Here is a 16767-nt window from a genome sequence, read left to right on the forward strand (position 1 = left end):
AAGAGAGGGAAGAGCATCTTCGCAGGCAGGCTTGCTAATCTAGTGAGGAGGACTTTAAATTAGGTTCACCAGGGGATGGTGACTTAAGCCCGGAGGTAAGTGGGGAAATGGGATACTGGGAGGAAACACAAGGATAAAGGTGAAACCAGGGAGACCTCCTGATTTATACTGAGAAAGTCGGGCAATCGGCTGGTTATCTTAGGTGCCTGTACATGAACACAAGAGGCCTGGGAAAGAAGCAGGAAGAATTGGAAGTCCTGGCACAGTCAAGGAACTATGATGTGACTGGAATAACAGACCTGGTGGGGTAACTCACATGACTGGAGCACTGTCATGGATGCATATAAACTGTTCAGGAAGGACAGGTGGGGGAGAAAAGATGGAGGAGTTTCGCTGTATGTAAGGGAGCAGTATGATTGCTCAGAGCTCCAGTATGAAACCGGAGAAAAGCCTGTTAAAAGTTTTTGAGTTAAGTTTAGAAGCGAGAGCAACAAGGGTGATGTCGTGGTGGGCATCTGGTATAGACCAGCAGACCAGGAGGATGAGGTAGAGGAGGCTTTCTTCAGACAACTAACAGAAGTTTCCAAATCACATGGGAGACTTCAATCACACTGACATCTGCTGGGAGAGCAATACAGCAGTGCACAGACAATCCAGGAAGTTTTTGGAGAGTGTTGGGGACAACTTCCTGGTGCAAGTGCTGGAGGAACCAACTAGGGGCTGGGCTCCTCTTGACCTTCTGCTCACAAACAGGGAAGAACTGGTAGGGGAAGTAGAATTGGGTAACAACCTGGGCAGCGGTGACCAAGAGATGGTCAAGTTCAGGATCCTGACAAAAGGAAGAAAGGAGAGCAGCAGAATACAGACCCTGGACTTCAGAAAAGCAGATTTTGTCTCCCTCAGGGAACTGATGGCCAGGATCCCTGGGAGGCTAATATGAGGGGGAAAGGAGTCCAGGAGAGCTGGCTGTATTTTAAAGAAGCCTTATTGAGGGCGGAGGAACAAACCATCCCAATGTGCAGAAAGAATAGTAAATATGGCAGGCGACCAGCTTGGCTTAACGTAGAAATCTTTGGTGAGCTTAAACACAAAAAGGAAGCCTACAAGAAATGGAAACTTGGACAGATGACTAGGGAGGAGTATAAAAATATTGCTCGAGCATGCAGGGGTATAATCAGGAAGGCCAAAGCACAGTTGGAGTTGCAGTTAGCAAGAGATGTGAAGGGTAACAAGAAGGGTTTCTACAGTTATGTTAGCAGCAAGAAGAAGGTCAGGGAAAGTGTGGAACCCTTACTGAATGGGGGAAGCAACCTAGTGACAGATGATGTGGAAAAAGCTAAAGTGTTTTTTTTGCCTCGGTCTTCATAGACAAGGTCAGTTCCCAGGCTGCAGCACTGGGCAGCACAGTGTGGGGAGGAGGTGAGCAGCCCTCAGTGGTGAAAGAACAGATGAAGGACTATTTAGAAAAGCTGGACATGCACAAGTCCACGGGTCTGGATCTAATGCATCTGAAGGTGCTGAGGGAGTTGGCTGATGTGATTGCAGAGCCATTGGCCATTATCTTTGAAAACTCATGGCAATCAGGGGAGGTGCCGGATAACTGGAAAAAGGCTAATGTAGTGCCCATCTTTAAAAAAGGGAAGAAGGAGAATCCAGGGAACTACAGACTGGTCAGCCTCACCCCAGTCCCTGGAAAAATCATGGAGCAGGTCGCCTCAAGGAATCCATTTTGAAGCACTTGGAGGAGAGGAAGGTGATCAGGAACAGTCAACATGGATTCACCAAGGGCAAGTCATGCCTGACCAACCTGATTGCCTTCTATGATGAGAATATGGGGAAATGGCTCTGTGAATATGGGGAAAGCGGTGGATGTGATACATCTTGAATTAAGCAAAGCTTTTGATATGGTCTCTCACAGTATTCTTGCCAGCAAGTTAAAAAAGTATGGATTGGATGAGTGGACTATAAGGTGGATAGAAAGCTGGCTAGATCATTGGGCTCAACGGATAGTGATCAACGGCTCGATGTCTAGTTGGCAGCCGGTATCAAGCGGAGTGCCCTAGGGGTTGGTCCTGAGGCCGGTTTTGTTCAACATCTTCATTAATGACCTGGATGTTGGGATGGATTGCACCCTCAGCAAGTTCACGGATGACACTAAGCTTGCGGGAGAGGTAGATATGCTGGAGGGTAGGGATAGAGTCCAGAGTGACCTATACAAATTGGAGGATTGGGCCAAAAGAAATCTGATGAGGTTCAACAAGGACAAGTACAGAGTCCCGCACTTAGGACGGAAGAATCCCATGCACTGCTACAGGCTGGGGACCAACTGGATAAGCAGCAGTTCTGCAGAAAAGGACCTAGGGGTTACAGTGGACAAGAAGCTGGATATGAGTCAGCAGTGTGCCCTTGTTGCCAAGAAGGCTAACGGCATATTGGGCTGCATTAGTAGGAGCATTGCCAGCAGATCGAGGGAAGTGATTATTCCCCTCTATTTGGCACTGGTGAGGCCACATCTGAAGTATTGTGTCCAGTTTTGGGCCCCCCACTACAGAAAGGATGTGGAGAAATTGGAGAGAGTCCAGCAGAGGGCAACCAAAATGATTAGAGGCCTGGGGCACATGATTTATGAGAAGAGGCTGAGGGAACTGGGCTTATTTAATCTGCAGAAGAGAAGAGTGTGTGTGGGGGGGGAGATTTATAGCAGCCTTCAACTACCTGAAGGGGGGTTCCAAAGACGATGGAGCTAGGCTGTTCTAAGTGGTGGCAGAAGGCAGAACAAGAAGCAATGGTCTCAAGTTACAGTGGGGGACATCTAGGTTGGATATTAGGAAAAACTGTTTCACTAGGAAGGTGGTGAAGCACTGGAATGGGTTACCTAGGGAGATAGTGGAATCTCCATCCTTGGTGGTTTTTAAGGCCTGGCTGGACAAAGCACTGGCTGGGATGATTTAGTTGGGGTTGGTCCTGCTTTGAGCAGGGGGTTGGACTAGATGACCTCCTGAGGTCTCTCCCAACCCTAATCTTCTATGATTCTATGGTTCTATGATTCTACGGTTCTATGATTCTAAGTAAATGATAGTTTCCCTCAAGATATCCTTCCTGGGGCTTGCACTAATTCCCTGGATGGAAAAGTACTGAATATTGAAAGCCAGGAACAGAGTTTTGACCAGGGTTGGGGAGATGGAGCATGTTTCCCTGAGTCTCCTGGAAAATAAGGAACCAATCTTTAATTCATTGTACCTTTCATGGAGAATTTTTGGGTGTGCAAGGAAGGCAGGCTCAGATGGGAAATGACTGAATAGAACTGCTTTCTGCTGATAGGTCCCCATCAGCCAAAGTCCTTAACTTTAAACACATGAGTATTCCCCCTGAAGTTAAAGATGTGCTGAAGTGCTTTGCTGAGACAGGGCCTTAAAGAATCTGAATGTAAATCCTGCAACAATCATTTGTTTAAACCACCATTGGTTTAAAGATTTCTATAATCTTGATATTGAAACCCCCAAACCATTCAGGAAATCACTGGCCATGATACTCACTGAGGCTCCTCCATAGGCCTCCACTCCACATAGTGATACAGTTTTTGCACATTCTTCAGCCACTCTCTGAGGATCTCTGTGGTGTTATCAACGTTATGGTCAGTGGCTGCCCTGGAGAAATAAGGGCACAAAGAATCCCATTAACGTAGCATCTGAATAGCAGGCACAGGCTAGACAGGGTAAGACCAAATTCTTTCTCGACAAAGAAATGCCCTCAAATGGGCGGACATACATTGTGTATAAATAGTAAAATGCACCTGTACGTTGGCTGGCACCCCTGTAACTTTCCTCCTGCCCTAACCCAGGACACATTAGGCCTGCCAGGAGCTCATATAATCTGCATTGGGAGTGTATGTATAGTTCCAAATCCTGGCAAGAGACATACACACAAATCCATGCAACCATCCCTTAGGATTTCCCTCGTGGGATTATGTCTCTGCAGCACCTGTCCGGGTATGTCTACCCTGCAATTAAAAACTGACAGCTGGCCCGGGCTAAAGGCTCAGACTCCGCAGCTGTTTAATTGCAGTGTAGACATTAGGGCTCAGGCTGGAGCCCTGGATCTAAGACCCTGTAAGGTGGGAGGGTCCCAGAGCTCAGGAGTCCATAGGAGAAGGCCAGCGGCTTCTTCAACTGTTTCTGCCACGCACTTTTCTGAGGTTGCATGTGTGCTCCCATGTTGCAAGAATCAGGTATAAAAAACCCCCCAACTGGAATCAGATCTCAGCAGGGTGGATTCAGCCCTTCATGCTCCCTAAGATGAGCACCACTTCCCTATTACTCTATTTCCAAGTGCAATTTGCTATGATTGGGTCCTTTGCAGGAAACCTTACAGACTGGAGTCCTGACAGATTCACAGTAACATTAAGGATCCCACAGCACTTTTCCTAAGAGCTGGGATTTGCCCACTGGCATTGGACAAAATATTCCCTATCCTCACAGCCATGCAGCGTGCTGAGCACTACCGTGGTCCCAGAGGCAGACACATTTCAGTGGCACTGTACTGGGTAGATCCTCAGTTGTGTAATTTAGCATAGCTCCATGGACTTCACCCTGTTGAACCTTCTTAGGATCTGTGCCTTCCATATTTAATTTGTGCAGCTCTTTGAGCTCTTTCGGGACAAGGTCTTAGGTATTTTTTCTTACAATATTATATGATCTTATGAGACATAAACAGGGTCTTATTCTCCTCTTGTTTACACTGGTTCCATACCAGTGAAGCTTTTGTCTCCAGGGGATTTACCTGGTTTGAGTGAGAGGAAAATCAAGGATACAGACTTCTGTAATTATTGCTAAATAAGCTAGAAAAGAATTAAATAGCTTCAGGACAGTATTATTTATTTATGGGACATTTATTCCTGAAGAAAGAAAGAAAGAAAGAAAGAAAGAAAGAAAGAAAGAAAGAAAATGAATTAGCCAAGTGCCAGTCCTAGGAGTCTTATTGGTGCTCCTGGTTGCCCACAATGAATATAAAAAGCCACGGCCTGTAACAGAAGAAAGTAGCGGTTTTAGCCAGCTGCACCAATAACTTCCAGGGTTGTCTAACATTTACAATCCACATTCCTAAAACATCAGGGCGCTCTTTTTAGTGTCCCTGCATTAGCAATCATTTGTGTTGCAATAGCACTTAGGAGCCCCAATTGTGGGACAGGACCTCATTGTACTAGGCACCGTATAGACATAGAACAAAAAGACATGCCTTCCCCAAAGAGCTTCCAAGTGTGCCTCCCATCACGTTTTACAAGGCCCTAGTTAATCATGATGACGGGGGAGGTTTTCAAGGGAGAGTTAAAAGAAAAGGAGTACTTGTGGCACCTTAGAGACTAACCAGTTTATTTGAGCATGAGCTTTCGTGAGCTACAGCTCACTTCATCGGATGCATAGCATATCGTGGAAACTGCAGAAGACATTATATACACACAGAGACCATGAAACAAAACTTCCTCCCACCCCACTCTCCTGCTGGTAACAGCTTATCTAAAGTGATCATCAAGTAGAGCCATTTCCAGCACAAATCCAGGTTTTCTCACCCTTCCCCCCCCCCCCGCCCCCCCCACACACATACAAACTCACTCTCCTGCTGGTAATAGCCCATCCCTCTTTGAAACCTCTCTTTATAATGCGCATGATAATCAAGGTAGGTCATTTCCAGCACTAATCCAGGTTTTCTCACCCCCCCACACACACCCCCCTCCAAAAACCACACACACAAACTCACTCTCCTGCTGGCAATAGCTCATCTTACAATGTGCACAACAATAATCCAAGTTTAACCAGAACGTCTTGGGGGGGGTTTGTAGGAAAAAAACAAGGGGAGATAGGCTACCTTGCATAATGACATAGCCACTCCCAGTCTCTATTCAAGCCCAAATTAATAGTATCCAATTTGCAAATGAATTCCAATTCAGCAGTTTCTCGCTGGACTCTGGATTTGAAGTTTTTTTGCTGTAAGATAGCGACCCTCATGTCTGTGATTGCGTGACCAGAGAGATTGAAGTGTTCTCCGACTGGTTTATGAATGTTATAATTCTTGACATCTGATTTGTGTCCATTTATTCTTTTACGTAGAGACTGTCCAGTTTGACCAATGTACATGGCAGAGGGGCATTGCTGGCACATGATGGCATATATCACATTGGTGGATGTGCAGGTGAACGAGCCTCTGATAGTGTGGCTGATGTTGTTAGGCCCTGTGATGGTGTCCCCTGAATAGATATGTGGGCCCAGTTGGCAACGGGCTTTGTTGCAAGGATAGGTTCCTGGGTTAGTGGTTCTGTTGTGTGGTATGTGGTTGCTGGTGAGTATTTGCTTCAGGTTGGGGGGCTGTCTGTAGGCAAGGACTGGCCTTTCTCCCAAGATTTGTGAGAGTGTTGGGTCATCCTTCAGGATAGGTTGTAGATCCTTAATAATGCGTTGGAGGGGTTTTAGTTGGGGGCTGAAGGTGACGGCTAGTGGCGTTCTGTTATTTTCTTTGTTAGGCCTGTCCTGTAGTAGGTGACTTCTGGGAACTCTTCTGGCTCTATCAATCTGTTTCTTCACTTCCGCAGGTGGGTATTGTAGTTGTAAGAATGCTTGATAGAGATCTTGTAGGTGTTTGTCTCTGTCTTAGGCACACAACATGCTCAAGACAGGTTGGGTAGGTACCTAACTCCCCTTTGTGCCTTTGACAACATCCCCCAATTTTTCTATCCTGCTGATTACATGGAAAGGAGAAGGAGAGGGTTTGCTTGTAGTTTGGAGAGGGGAGTTGAAGCTCTGGATCTGGTGTCGGGCCAGATCCTTTATTACTCTGGGGATGCTCTCTCATATTACGCTAATGCCGAGTGTGGACTCTTTCTCCACTCAGCCCTGAGAACTACACAACCCCAAAATGTCAGCATCATGGGGAGAGCAAAGTGAAGGAATAGGAGGAGATTGAGACAGTCATTAACAAAGGAAAAGCAATTTCCTTTAAAAATAATTAATACGAGGGAATGTTCCCTTTGCCAGATGTTATCTACAGACATGAGGACTGTTCTTGGCGGTTGGAAAACCAGCTCCCCCTGGGAATGAAATGCTGACTAGCTGAACAGACGTCCTTTTGGGTTAAGCAGACAGACACATAGGCTGTTTTTTACAGAGTTACAGCAACTCTCCCATTAGCAGCTAGTTCACACTTATATCAATAGTTCCTCCTTGCTTGTTCCAGTCCAAGCATGGAGACAGAAGTCTGATCATACTGTCTGTTAGTGTAGAGATGCAACTGCACGAGCCTATGGAATTCTACAATGAGCTCCATACCTGTCCTCATTTTTAAGAGAGACACAGCGCACACAGAGTACATGTTCAGCATGCAGTGCTCCGGGTTGAGCCAAGATGGAGCACTTTTTGAAAATAAACACTTGACTTGTGCTACACTAATTTCTGGAGTCTTTCATAAAACACTGCGATCAACACAAACACAAGTTTATGTGACAAAAATGTATTTGTGATTTCAGTCCAGTTCTACTGGACAAGCGTCCTCTCCACAAAAGCCTCCATAAAAAGCTGCACTAGCTGGCACTCGCCAAAGGGAGGCTGAGGGGTGAAATGGAATGGAAGCTGGTGGAATCTCTAGGTCACCAGAGAGGTCACTAGAGGGAAGCCTGCATAGCTGGAGCCTATGCTGTACCTACTCTGTGGGTTAGGGGCTAAATCCTGTTCCCACTGGAGTTTTGCCAGTGACTTCACTGAGACAAGGATTTGGCTCAGATAAAGGATTTCAGTCTCCAGGTGTGTCCATCCAGTGGTATTTATAAGCCTTAAACTCTCAAACACAACAAAGTTAGTCACTTCTTGGATCACATATGCTCGGTGACTAGCAATTTGGCAAACCTTTACTTTTTCCAGTTTAGAGCTTCAAAAATAGGCCATTCCCAACAGCTATTTTTGTTATTGTTCTCAGAACTATTTACATTTAACACCATTAAAAGTCAGCATTCACCCATTGTTTCCATACAGTGGTATCTTACCGCAGCAGTATGCATCTGTCCTTGAGATAAGAAGTGACTGTGATGTCTCCAATATTGCTGTCTGGAAACTGTGGGGAAATGTTGACTATTTTATGACAACCATTGCATAAAAAGCAAACAAAACACCAACCCAGGTTTCTACTGGCAGCCATGTGCACTGAGCCACGAAAGGAGTGTCATGATTTCCCTTACAAACTCTGCTTTTCTGTAATCACACGGACAATCTCTGCCACAGTCACCTTTCAGGGGAGAATCGGACATCCAGTAGGTTGCAGATTGGTAATACAATTCAGAGCCTTTTAATCTCAACTCTCCAATTCTAACTTAGAGGTTACTCTCTCATTGTTTTCCGTGGCATAAGGGAAAGGAGTCTGATAGTCTCAGTCCAATTCCAAGATCACAGAGGTGTCCACATCACGAAAAACACCACCATCATTTGCTCCCTAACTGGCTGTCTGAGGTGGTGCACTGAACAGCCATGGAGAAAGGGCTATACTCTCCCCTACAGAAATGGTTCCTGCCAGAAGAGGGTTGAGGCACATTGACAGGGCAATGTGTGAAAAGTGTATGCTGTACTTGGTCTGTCTAGACAAACATGGACTAATTTATTATAATGCTCTGTGATGGTGCAGGGATAAATGCAAGTGACAGAGGACTCATTGTGAGGATGCACAGTTTCACACTAGCCAGTCCTGACGCTTCGGTTACACACAATATTCTCCACTGTAGAGGAGCCTTCTTTGTGCTCAAACTATTGACATTTTAAAAACTCATCCTGAATGCAGCTCTGCACTAAACAAGCCTCTTTTGAAAACTGACACTGAGAAAACAGCTTGATTTTTTTTTAAAGCAGCATTTGCTTGGGCGTATTGGTGTTGCCCTGACCCCAGCTTTCAATGGAGTTTCATGAATGACAGACAACTTCTAAATTCAAAATTTCAGCACAGTTCACACCCAGTATGTAGACAGCACACAATCCTCATTAAAGTTCAACGGTGACCAGCAATAAGGTCATATTAAGAATGGTGACTGGACTGCCCCCTGCTGGTGTAAAGTAGTAAAAACAAAATCAAACCCTACAGGTAGCTACAGATCCTAAATCAGGGGCACCCAGATTCTGCCCGAGTGCTGTATTAAAACAAGTTTCAAGGAATTCCACCAAATTTGCATCCCATGGAGCAGATGGCAAGAGTCCCTAACTCCATTGTTAATATGGCCATGTTGGCACAGAGCTATAGTTCCCAGCATACAATGCCCCATCCTGATTCAATTGGTCAGGCTGACAGAGCTGCTTAGCTAGAGATGGAGCCCTGCATGCTGGGACCTGTAATCTGCATGGCTTGCATCGCTGTATGAAAGAGCAGAGTGGCCTAGAGCCATGTTGATGAACTCACTGGGCCATTTTAGCCATTCCTGTCCTTTGATTTATCTAAACTGTAGTAGAATAACCTATACAATATTGCCAATCCCAGACGTTCAAAAATCATGATTTGAGCCCCCCAAAACCATGAGATTGGCTGATAAACCATGAGATGTTTAAAAAAAAATAAGAAACTTGTTCTTCTGGTTTCTAGCCTCTAGGATGCACTCTGGTCATGTTTTCAAGATTTTCTCTGCAACCACGAGGGCTAGAAATTTTCATTAAAAAAAAGACAGTAAGCTGAGTTTCAGAGTAGCAGCCGTGTTAGTCTGTATTCGCAAAAAGAAAAGGAGGACTTGTGGCACCTTAGAGACTAAGCTTTTGTGAAAGCTTTCGTGAAAGCATAAGCTTTCGTGAGCTACAGCTCACTGTAGGGAGCCAGGGTGGCTCCCCTCCGGACCAGAGGGTAAAGAGCCACCCTCTGGGCCTGAGTGGGCGGGGCCAGGCCAAGCTTCCGCCAATCCCTGGAAGGGGAAGGGTGGGACAGGAAGTACAAAGGGCGGGGCCCTCTGCCCAGTGAGGGGAGCACCAGGGAGGGAGACAGACACAGGCTGCTCCCTTGTGATTCTGCTGCTGACCCAGGCGAAGCCCTGGGCAAGGAGGAGCCTGACCGGGGGGAAGGCCTGTGGCAAACAGGGCTGCCGGCCGCTGATTACCCAGAGGAACCAGAGCTGCCCGCAGCGGATTACCCGGAGGAGATGGAGGGACCGGAGCGACCCGCCTGAGAGAGACCGGGTAGGAAGTAGCCCAGGGGCCCAACTACACCGTGGGGTGGGTGTGTTTGGTCAGCGGGTGCGGATTGCCCTGCTGACCCAGCGGCGGGACCTTCGCCTCCCGCCACTGTCAGGGCCCTGGGCTGGAATGCAGTGGAGTTGGGTGGGCCTGCGTTCCCCTACCCCGGCGCTCCCCTGCCCGAGGGGCGCACTACTGGCTCCGGCCGGCGCTCCCCTGCCCGAGGGGCGCGCTACTGGCTCTTGCCGGCCCACCTCCCCGCTAATTCCCCAACGCCTGGGAGGTGGGGCCGAGGCCTGCCACGGAGACCATTGCTCTCCATCGCCCCTAGGGGCTCGGAGGACCGACCGACACCTGTCACACTCATGAAAGCTTATGCTCAAATAAATTTGTTAGTCTCTAAGGTGCCACAAGTACTCCTTTTCTTTTTTCAGTAAGCTGAATGTGACCATAAGCACTGGTCATTCATACCCTACAAACTACTATAATAATCTTACTACAAAATATGACTTATGAGATATCATTTGAAAACTAATAGCTCACTGATCATTAATATCCTTGGGTGATGTATGAATGTAGTGTGTATTAAGAGTTGTGGATATATGCTGGACTTATTAATAAAGTGTGTTTAAACAGGCATATGAAGGAAAGTTGGTAAACAGATCTTACCCAGACAATGGAACGTGTATTTGATTGTCTGACCATCCCGCTCTTCAGGCAGACATAATGAAAGTCCATTATTTCTGAGCTGCCCAGGAAAGGGCTGGACATTTGCAGAGCACCTGGTTCGGGGGGAATTCAGGCCTAAGAATATGTTGGGTCCCCTTGCTGGTTGTAACCAAGTCTAGTGGAAGCCAAAGTGGGGCTGTGGAGCAGTGGACAGGCAGCTAGGGAGAGGACAGCCCTGGTTCAGCAATTTAGCACACAGACACATCAGGGTGTGACCCGTATTCTGGTAGGCTGGTTATGAGAGTCCCAGGCTGGCAGCTACAGCAGCAAAGCATTGTAAACAGGGCTGTCAAGTGATTAAAAAAATTAATCACGATTAATCACACTGTTAAACAGTAATAGAATACCATTTATTTAAATAGTTTTGGATGTTTTCTACATTTTCCAATCTAATGATTTCAATTACAACACAGAATACAAAGTGTACAGTGCTCACTTTCTATTTATTTTTATTACAAATATTTGCACTGTAAAAAACAAAATAAATAGTATTTTTCAATTCACCTAATACAAGTACTATAGTGCAATCTCTATATCATGAAAGTTGAACTTACAAATACAGAATTATGTACAAAAAATAACTGCATTCAAAAGTAAAACATTGTAAAACTTTAGCACCTACAAGTCCACTCAGTCCTATTTCTTGTTCAGCCAGTCACTCAGACATTTGTATACATTTGCAGGAGATAATGCTGCCTCCTTCTTGTTCACAATGTCACCTGAAAGTGAGAACAGGAGTTCACATGGCACTGTTGCAGCCGGCGTCACAAGATGTTTACAAGCCAGATGTGCTAAAGATTCATATGTCCCTTTATGCTTCATCCACTATTCCAGAGGACATGTGTCCATGCTGACGGATTCTTCTCGATAACGATCCAAAGCAGAGCAGGCCGACACATGTTCATTTTCATCATCTGAGTCAGATGATTTTCTTTTTTTGGTGGTTCAAGTTTTGTAGTTTCTGCATCGGAGTGTTGCTCTTTTAACACTTCGGAAAGCATGCTCCATGCCTTGTCCCCCTCAGATTTTGGAAGGCACCTCAGATTCTTAAACCTTGGGTCAAGTGCTGTAGCTATCTTTAGAAATCTCACATTAGTACCTTCTTTGCCTTTTGTCAAATCTGCAGCGAAGGTGTTCTTAAAATGAACACGTGCTGAGTCATCATTAGAGACACTATAAAACAAAATATATGGCAGAATGCAGGTAAAACAGAGCAGAAGAGATACAATTCTCCCCCAAGGAGTTCAGTCACAAATTTAATTAACGCATTATTTTTTTAACAAGTGTCATCAGCATGGAAACATGTCCTCTGGAACTGTGGCCAAAGCATGAAGGGGCATACGAATGTTTAGCACAGAGGTTGGCAACCTTCCAGAAGTGGTATGCCAAGCCTTCATTTATTCACTCTAATCTAAGGTTTCATGTGCCAGAAATACATGTTAACATTTTTAGAAGGTCTCTTTCTATAAGTCTATAATATATAACTGAATTATTGTTGCATGTAAAGTAAATAAGGTTTTTAAAATGTTTAAGAAGCTTCATTTAAAATTAAATTAAAATGCAGATCTTATCAGTTTAGTGACAGATTTCAGATTAGCAGCCGTGTTAGTCTGTATCCACAAAAAGAAAAGGAGGACTTGTGGCACCTTAGAGACTAACAAATTTATTTGAGCATAAGCTTTGGTGAGCTACAGCTCACTTCATCAGTTTAGTGTGATCCTTGCCCTTGCTTTTCCTTGCTGAGTTTTCCAATGTCTGGCACGTATTTGGATACTTTAAGCTGCACACAGGCTTCTGAGTGATCAATTGTTAACCGGCTCTGAGAGGGACAGAGGACAGATTTCATGTGTGAAAATACCACAAGTATGTGAATCCAAATGCTGAAAGCATTGCACATGCAATTTTCTTCAAACAGTTAAATTTCACTGGCAGAGACATCCAGCAGGTCAGAATAGAGGCCCCATGATCTCTCTTGGTAGTTTAAAGTACACTCCGCAGATCTCCAAACTTTGATGCCCACAATTCTGAGCTTTTTAACTGAATGAGCTGCATTTCGAAATCTTCAACACCCATCCACTGAAATACAGACAAATCAAAGTTGCTTTCATTGAACTTTTCAGGTTTAATTAGAAAAGAAAGCACTGGGCCAAATCACTGGAAATCTTGAAATCGGTCAGAAAATTCTGATTCCAGTTCTTGCATGTACATTCTAATCTCAACGTCAAACACAGTGTGCTGTTCCAAATGGCGTGATAGCGATGTAAGCAGCAAATCAAGACTTAAAAATATCCCAGTACAGTGGTGCTGGAACAATTTTTAAGGTGGAGTTGCTGAGCTGCACCCCCTCTTGCCCCTGTCTGCACCCCTCACTGCCCCAGGCTGGGGCCAGTGGGCCACAGCTGGGGGTGGCTGCAGAGCCCCAGGCTGGTAGCAGAGCCCCCAGACCAGTGGCTGGGACCCGAGGCCGGCAGTGGGCAGAGCGGGGCCGGCGGACGGAACCCCAGCTGGCAGGGGCCCAGCGGCCAATACTCCAGGCCAGGAGTGGAGCCCCCAGGACCAGTGGCCAGGACCTGGGCAGTGTGAGTGCCACTGAAAATGAGCTCACGTGCCATAGGTTGCCTACCCCTGGTTTAGCGTACCTGGCACGTAAATGCCTTGCAGTGCTAGCTACAAAAGTCCCATGTGAATGTCTGTTTTCACTTTCTGGTGACATTGTAAATAAGAAGCTGGCAGCATTATCTCCCGTAAATGTAAACAAACTTGTTTGTCTTAGTGATTGGTTGAACAAGAAGTAGGACTGAGTAGTCTTGTAGGCTCTAAAATTTTGCATTGCTTTGAGTGCAGTTATGTAGCAAAAAAAAATCTACATTAGTAAATTGCACTTTCACGATAAAGAGATTGCACTACAGTACTTGTATGAGGTGAACTGAAAAATACCATTTCTTTTGTTTATCATTTTTACAGTGCAAATATTTTTAATAAAAAATAATAATATAAAGTGAGCAGTGTACACTTTGTATTCTGTGTTTTAATTGAAATCAACATATTTGAAAATGTAGAAAAACATCCAAAAATATTTAATAACTTTCAATTGGTATTCTATTGTTTAACAGTGAGATTAAAACTGTGATTCATCGTGATTAATTTTTTTAATCACGATTAATTTTTTTGAGTTAATTGTATGAGTTAACTGCAATTAATCGACAGCCCTAATTGTAAGGCACCCAAGGTTGCAGGCAAGTGGTGACACAACCCCTCACTGACTGGACTGCACCCCAAACCATAACACTAAAACTTGCGCACGATAATGAAATGGCTCCAGGAGCTAGGGATTGAAGTAAAGCATGAAATACTGGAAGATGTGATCATGGATCTCACAAGAATGGGGAACAGTGCAGAGCAAAGGGGAAAAACCCTGGACTACCATTTTCCCCTTTCAAAAGGTTCCCATTGACATCAAGGGTTTTGGATCAGCCCCCAATGCGTTCAGGCTATGGCAGTAACAGGGCTGATGATGCTCTTGTTGAAGTCAATGGCAAAACTCCCATTTAGTACAACAGAAACAGGCCCACTCTGACTATGGTAGTTCTGTCCAGGGCACTGATATCAGACATCTGACAGACAATTCCCTCAATTCAAGTAGTAACCTGCTCTGCTTGTGACTATCAATAAGGGTAGAAGTTTTAACACTGAATGTCCTTTCTCTTGAAGGGGTTATGTCAGGTCATTCATCCTTGAATTAAAAGGGAAATTTTTAAAGTCCAAATCTAGATTTGGTTAACAGAAAGGTTTTGTTAAACATCCTCTTGCAGGGCTTACAAGTCACAAACAAGAAACTGATACTCTACTTTCAGGCCTGGTCCACATGGGAAGTGTTACCAGTTACACCAGTACAGTTGTACTGGTATAACTCCCCAACATAGACACTCTTATCGAGTCTGAATGACTTTTTTTCAGTTTAACTAAAACCCCTTCCCAAGAATTTAAATCTAAACCAAAAATGCTGCTCTTACACTGGAATAAGAATGTCCGTCTACATGGGGAGTTATATCAGCATCAACTATACTGGTTTCAATTTACAACGTAGCTTATACCAACCTAACTTTGCTATGTAGTTCAGCCCTCACTGTTCAAGCTAAGTGAAGTACAACCTCCCCATCCAAAAAAACAAAAACAAAACCCAGCCCTAAGTATCACAGATGGTGAAAGTAAGCAAGCCACTTAAAACATTCACAGATTTAATTAACGTATTCCTGACAGAGGTAAGGAAACTTGCTGCTATAAATACTGCATAGTATTTTTAGCCTGATGTCTCTTTAAACTTAGGTTTTGTGTGTGTTAATTTATGTTTTGGCAATTCTGCCCCTCCCCATGCAAAAAAAAAATGAAGTTATAAAAAATTCCATCAGCTTTTCACTCCTTTAGCACCCTATTTTGAATTCTCAAATTATTTACACGTTTATTTACCTCAGGTGTGGTGTCGGAGGAGCACAGGAGAATATTTTGCTGTTTTTCACCGCTGCAGGAAAGGTACTGTCGGGCAGAAGGAACACTGTGTGCCTTTTAGCCTCCCAGTTTCCATGCAGCATTATAACACATGCAGTGGAAAAATCGAACACAAGTGACCTGCAGTAGTTTTCCTACTGCATTTAATATTCCCTAACTCTTTCACTTGGGTAGGCTGGGAGGAAGAGCTTTTACTGATGGAGTTCACTGTAGTTTTAAAATATTATACTGGAAAGCAGATTAACATTAGGCAACTGGTTTTCCAAAATAGAAGACAACGGTAAGAGCAGCTTCTCTTTCTTTACATGACTGCTTCAAAGGTTCTTAGATCTTTCACAGTAAAGATCAAATAGTGGAACAGTTAACCAAAAGCCTAATCCGGCACAAATTAAGTTAACTGGCTTTTTACTATTCATTTAAACAGAAGCAGGGTTGAGACCCTAGAGCTGTATACAAAGGCCACTACAATAGAACCTCAGAGTTACAAACAACAGAGTTACGAACTGACCAGTCAACCACACACCTCATTTGGAACCAGAACACACAATCAGGCAGCAGCAGAGACAAAAAAAAAGACAAAATAAAATAAATAAATAAATAAATAAAGCAAATACAGTATGGTACTGCGCTAAACGTAAACTACTAAAAAATAAAGGGAAAGCAGCATTTTTCTTCGGCATAGTAAACTTTCAAAGCTGTCTTAAGTCAATGTTCAGTTGTTAACTTTTGAAAGAACAACCATAATGTTTTGCTCAGAGTTACAAACATTTCAGAGTTACCAACAACCTCCATTCCCGAGGTGTTCCTAACTCTGAGGTTGTACTGTATATTCAATGGAAAGTCTCCATTGATGTCTATGGATTTTGTATCAGGCCCGTAATGAGGTCCTTTGACAATCATGCTGTAGAAGCTAGTGGTGGAAATGCTCCACTTGATCATCTTGTTCATCTCCTAAGAGACTATGAGCCAGGGATGAAGCGTTTGTGGCAGGTTAGCTGTTGAAATAAATAGTTATACAGGGTCCTTCCTGTTTGCAATGGAGTACTGAAGAAGGCTACATTTGAAGTGTTTCTCTACATGTTCTGATCTAATGTAGAGAAAACGGTTATAAATAGTCAAAGTCGCTCACCCAAGTTATGCCCACAAAACTTGTGACAGCCCCCCTGTACCCACAAATTGTGTATGTGACTGAACAAATTGTCCTTGGCCCACACAAATCAGATAATTCCAGGAGCAAAGGGGTATTTGGATGTGCAGTCACCTAATCTGTTTGCAAGCTCAAATCCATAATTTGCCCTACATTCATTGAGCTTGCAGATTTGGGTAAGCCACTTGGCACAGGTGAGCTTAAAAA

General features: G+C 44.4%; 1 protein-coding gene across 1 annotated transcript in view; it reads right to left on the minus strand.

Annotated features, from left to right (window-relative positions):
• COLGALT2 (collagen beta(1-O)galactosyltransferase 2) overlaps nucleotides 1–16767 on the minus strand; it is an 89194-nt gene that overhangs the window by 31382 nt on the left and 41045 nt on the right. Inside the window, exon 2 of the mRNA XM_037907578.2 lies at nucleotides 3537–3647. Within this exon, the coding sequence (XP_037763506.1) occupies nucleotides 3537–3647 (111 nt within the window). The remainder of the gene's footprint in view (nucleotides 1–3536; nucleotides 3648–16767) is intronic.

This window comes from Chelonia mydas, chromosome 8 (genome assembly GCF_015237465.2).
Source record: "Chelonia mydas isolate rCheMyd1 chromosome 8, rCheMyd1.pri.v2, whole genome shotgun sequence".
Classification (NCBI taxonomy): Eukaryota; Metazoa; Chordata; order Testudines; family Cheloniidae; genus Chelonia; species Chelonia mydas.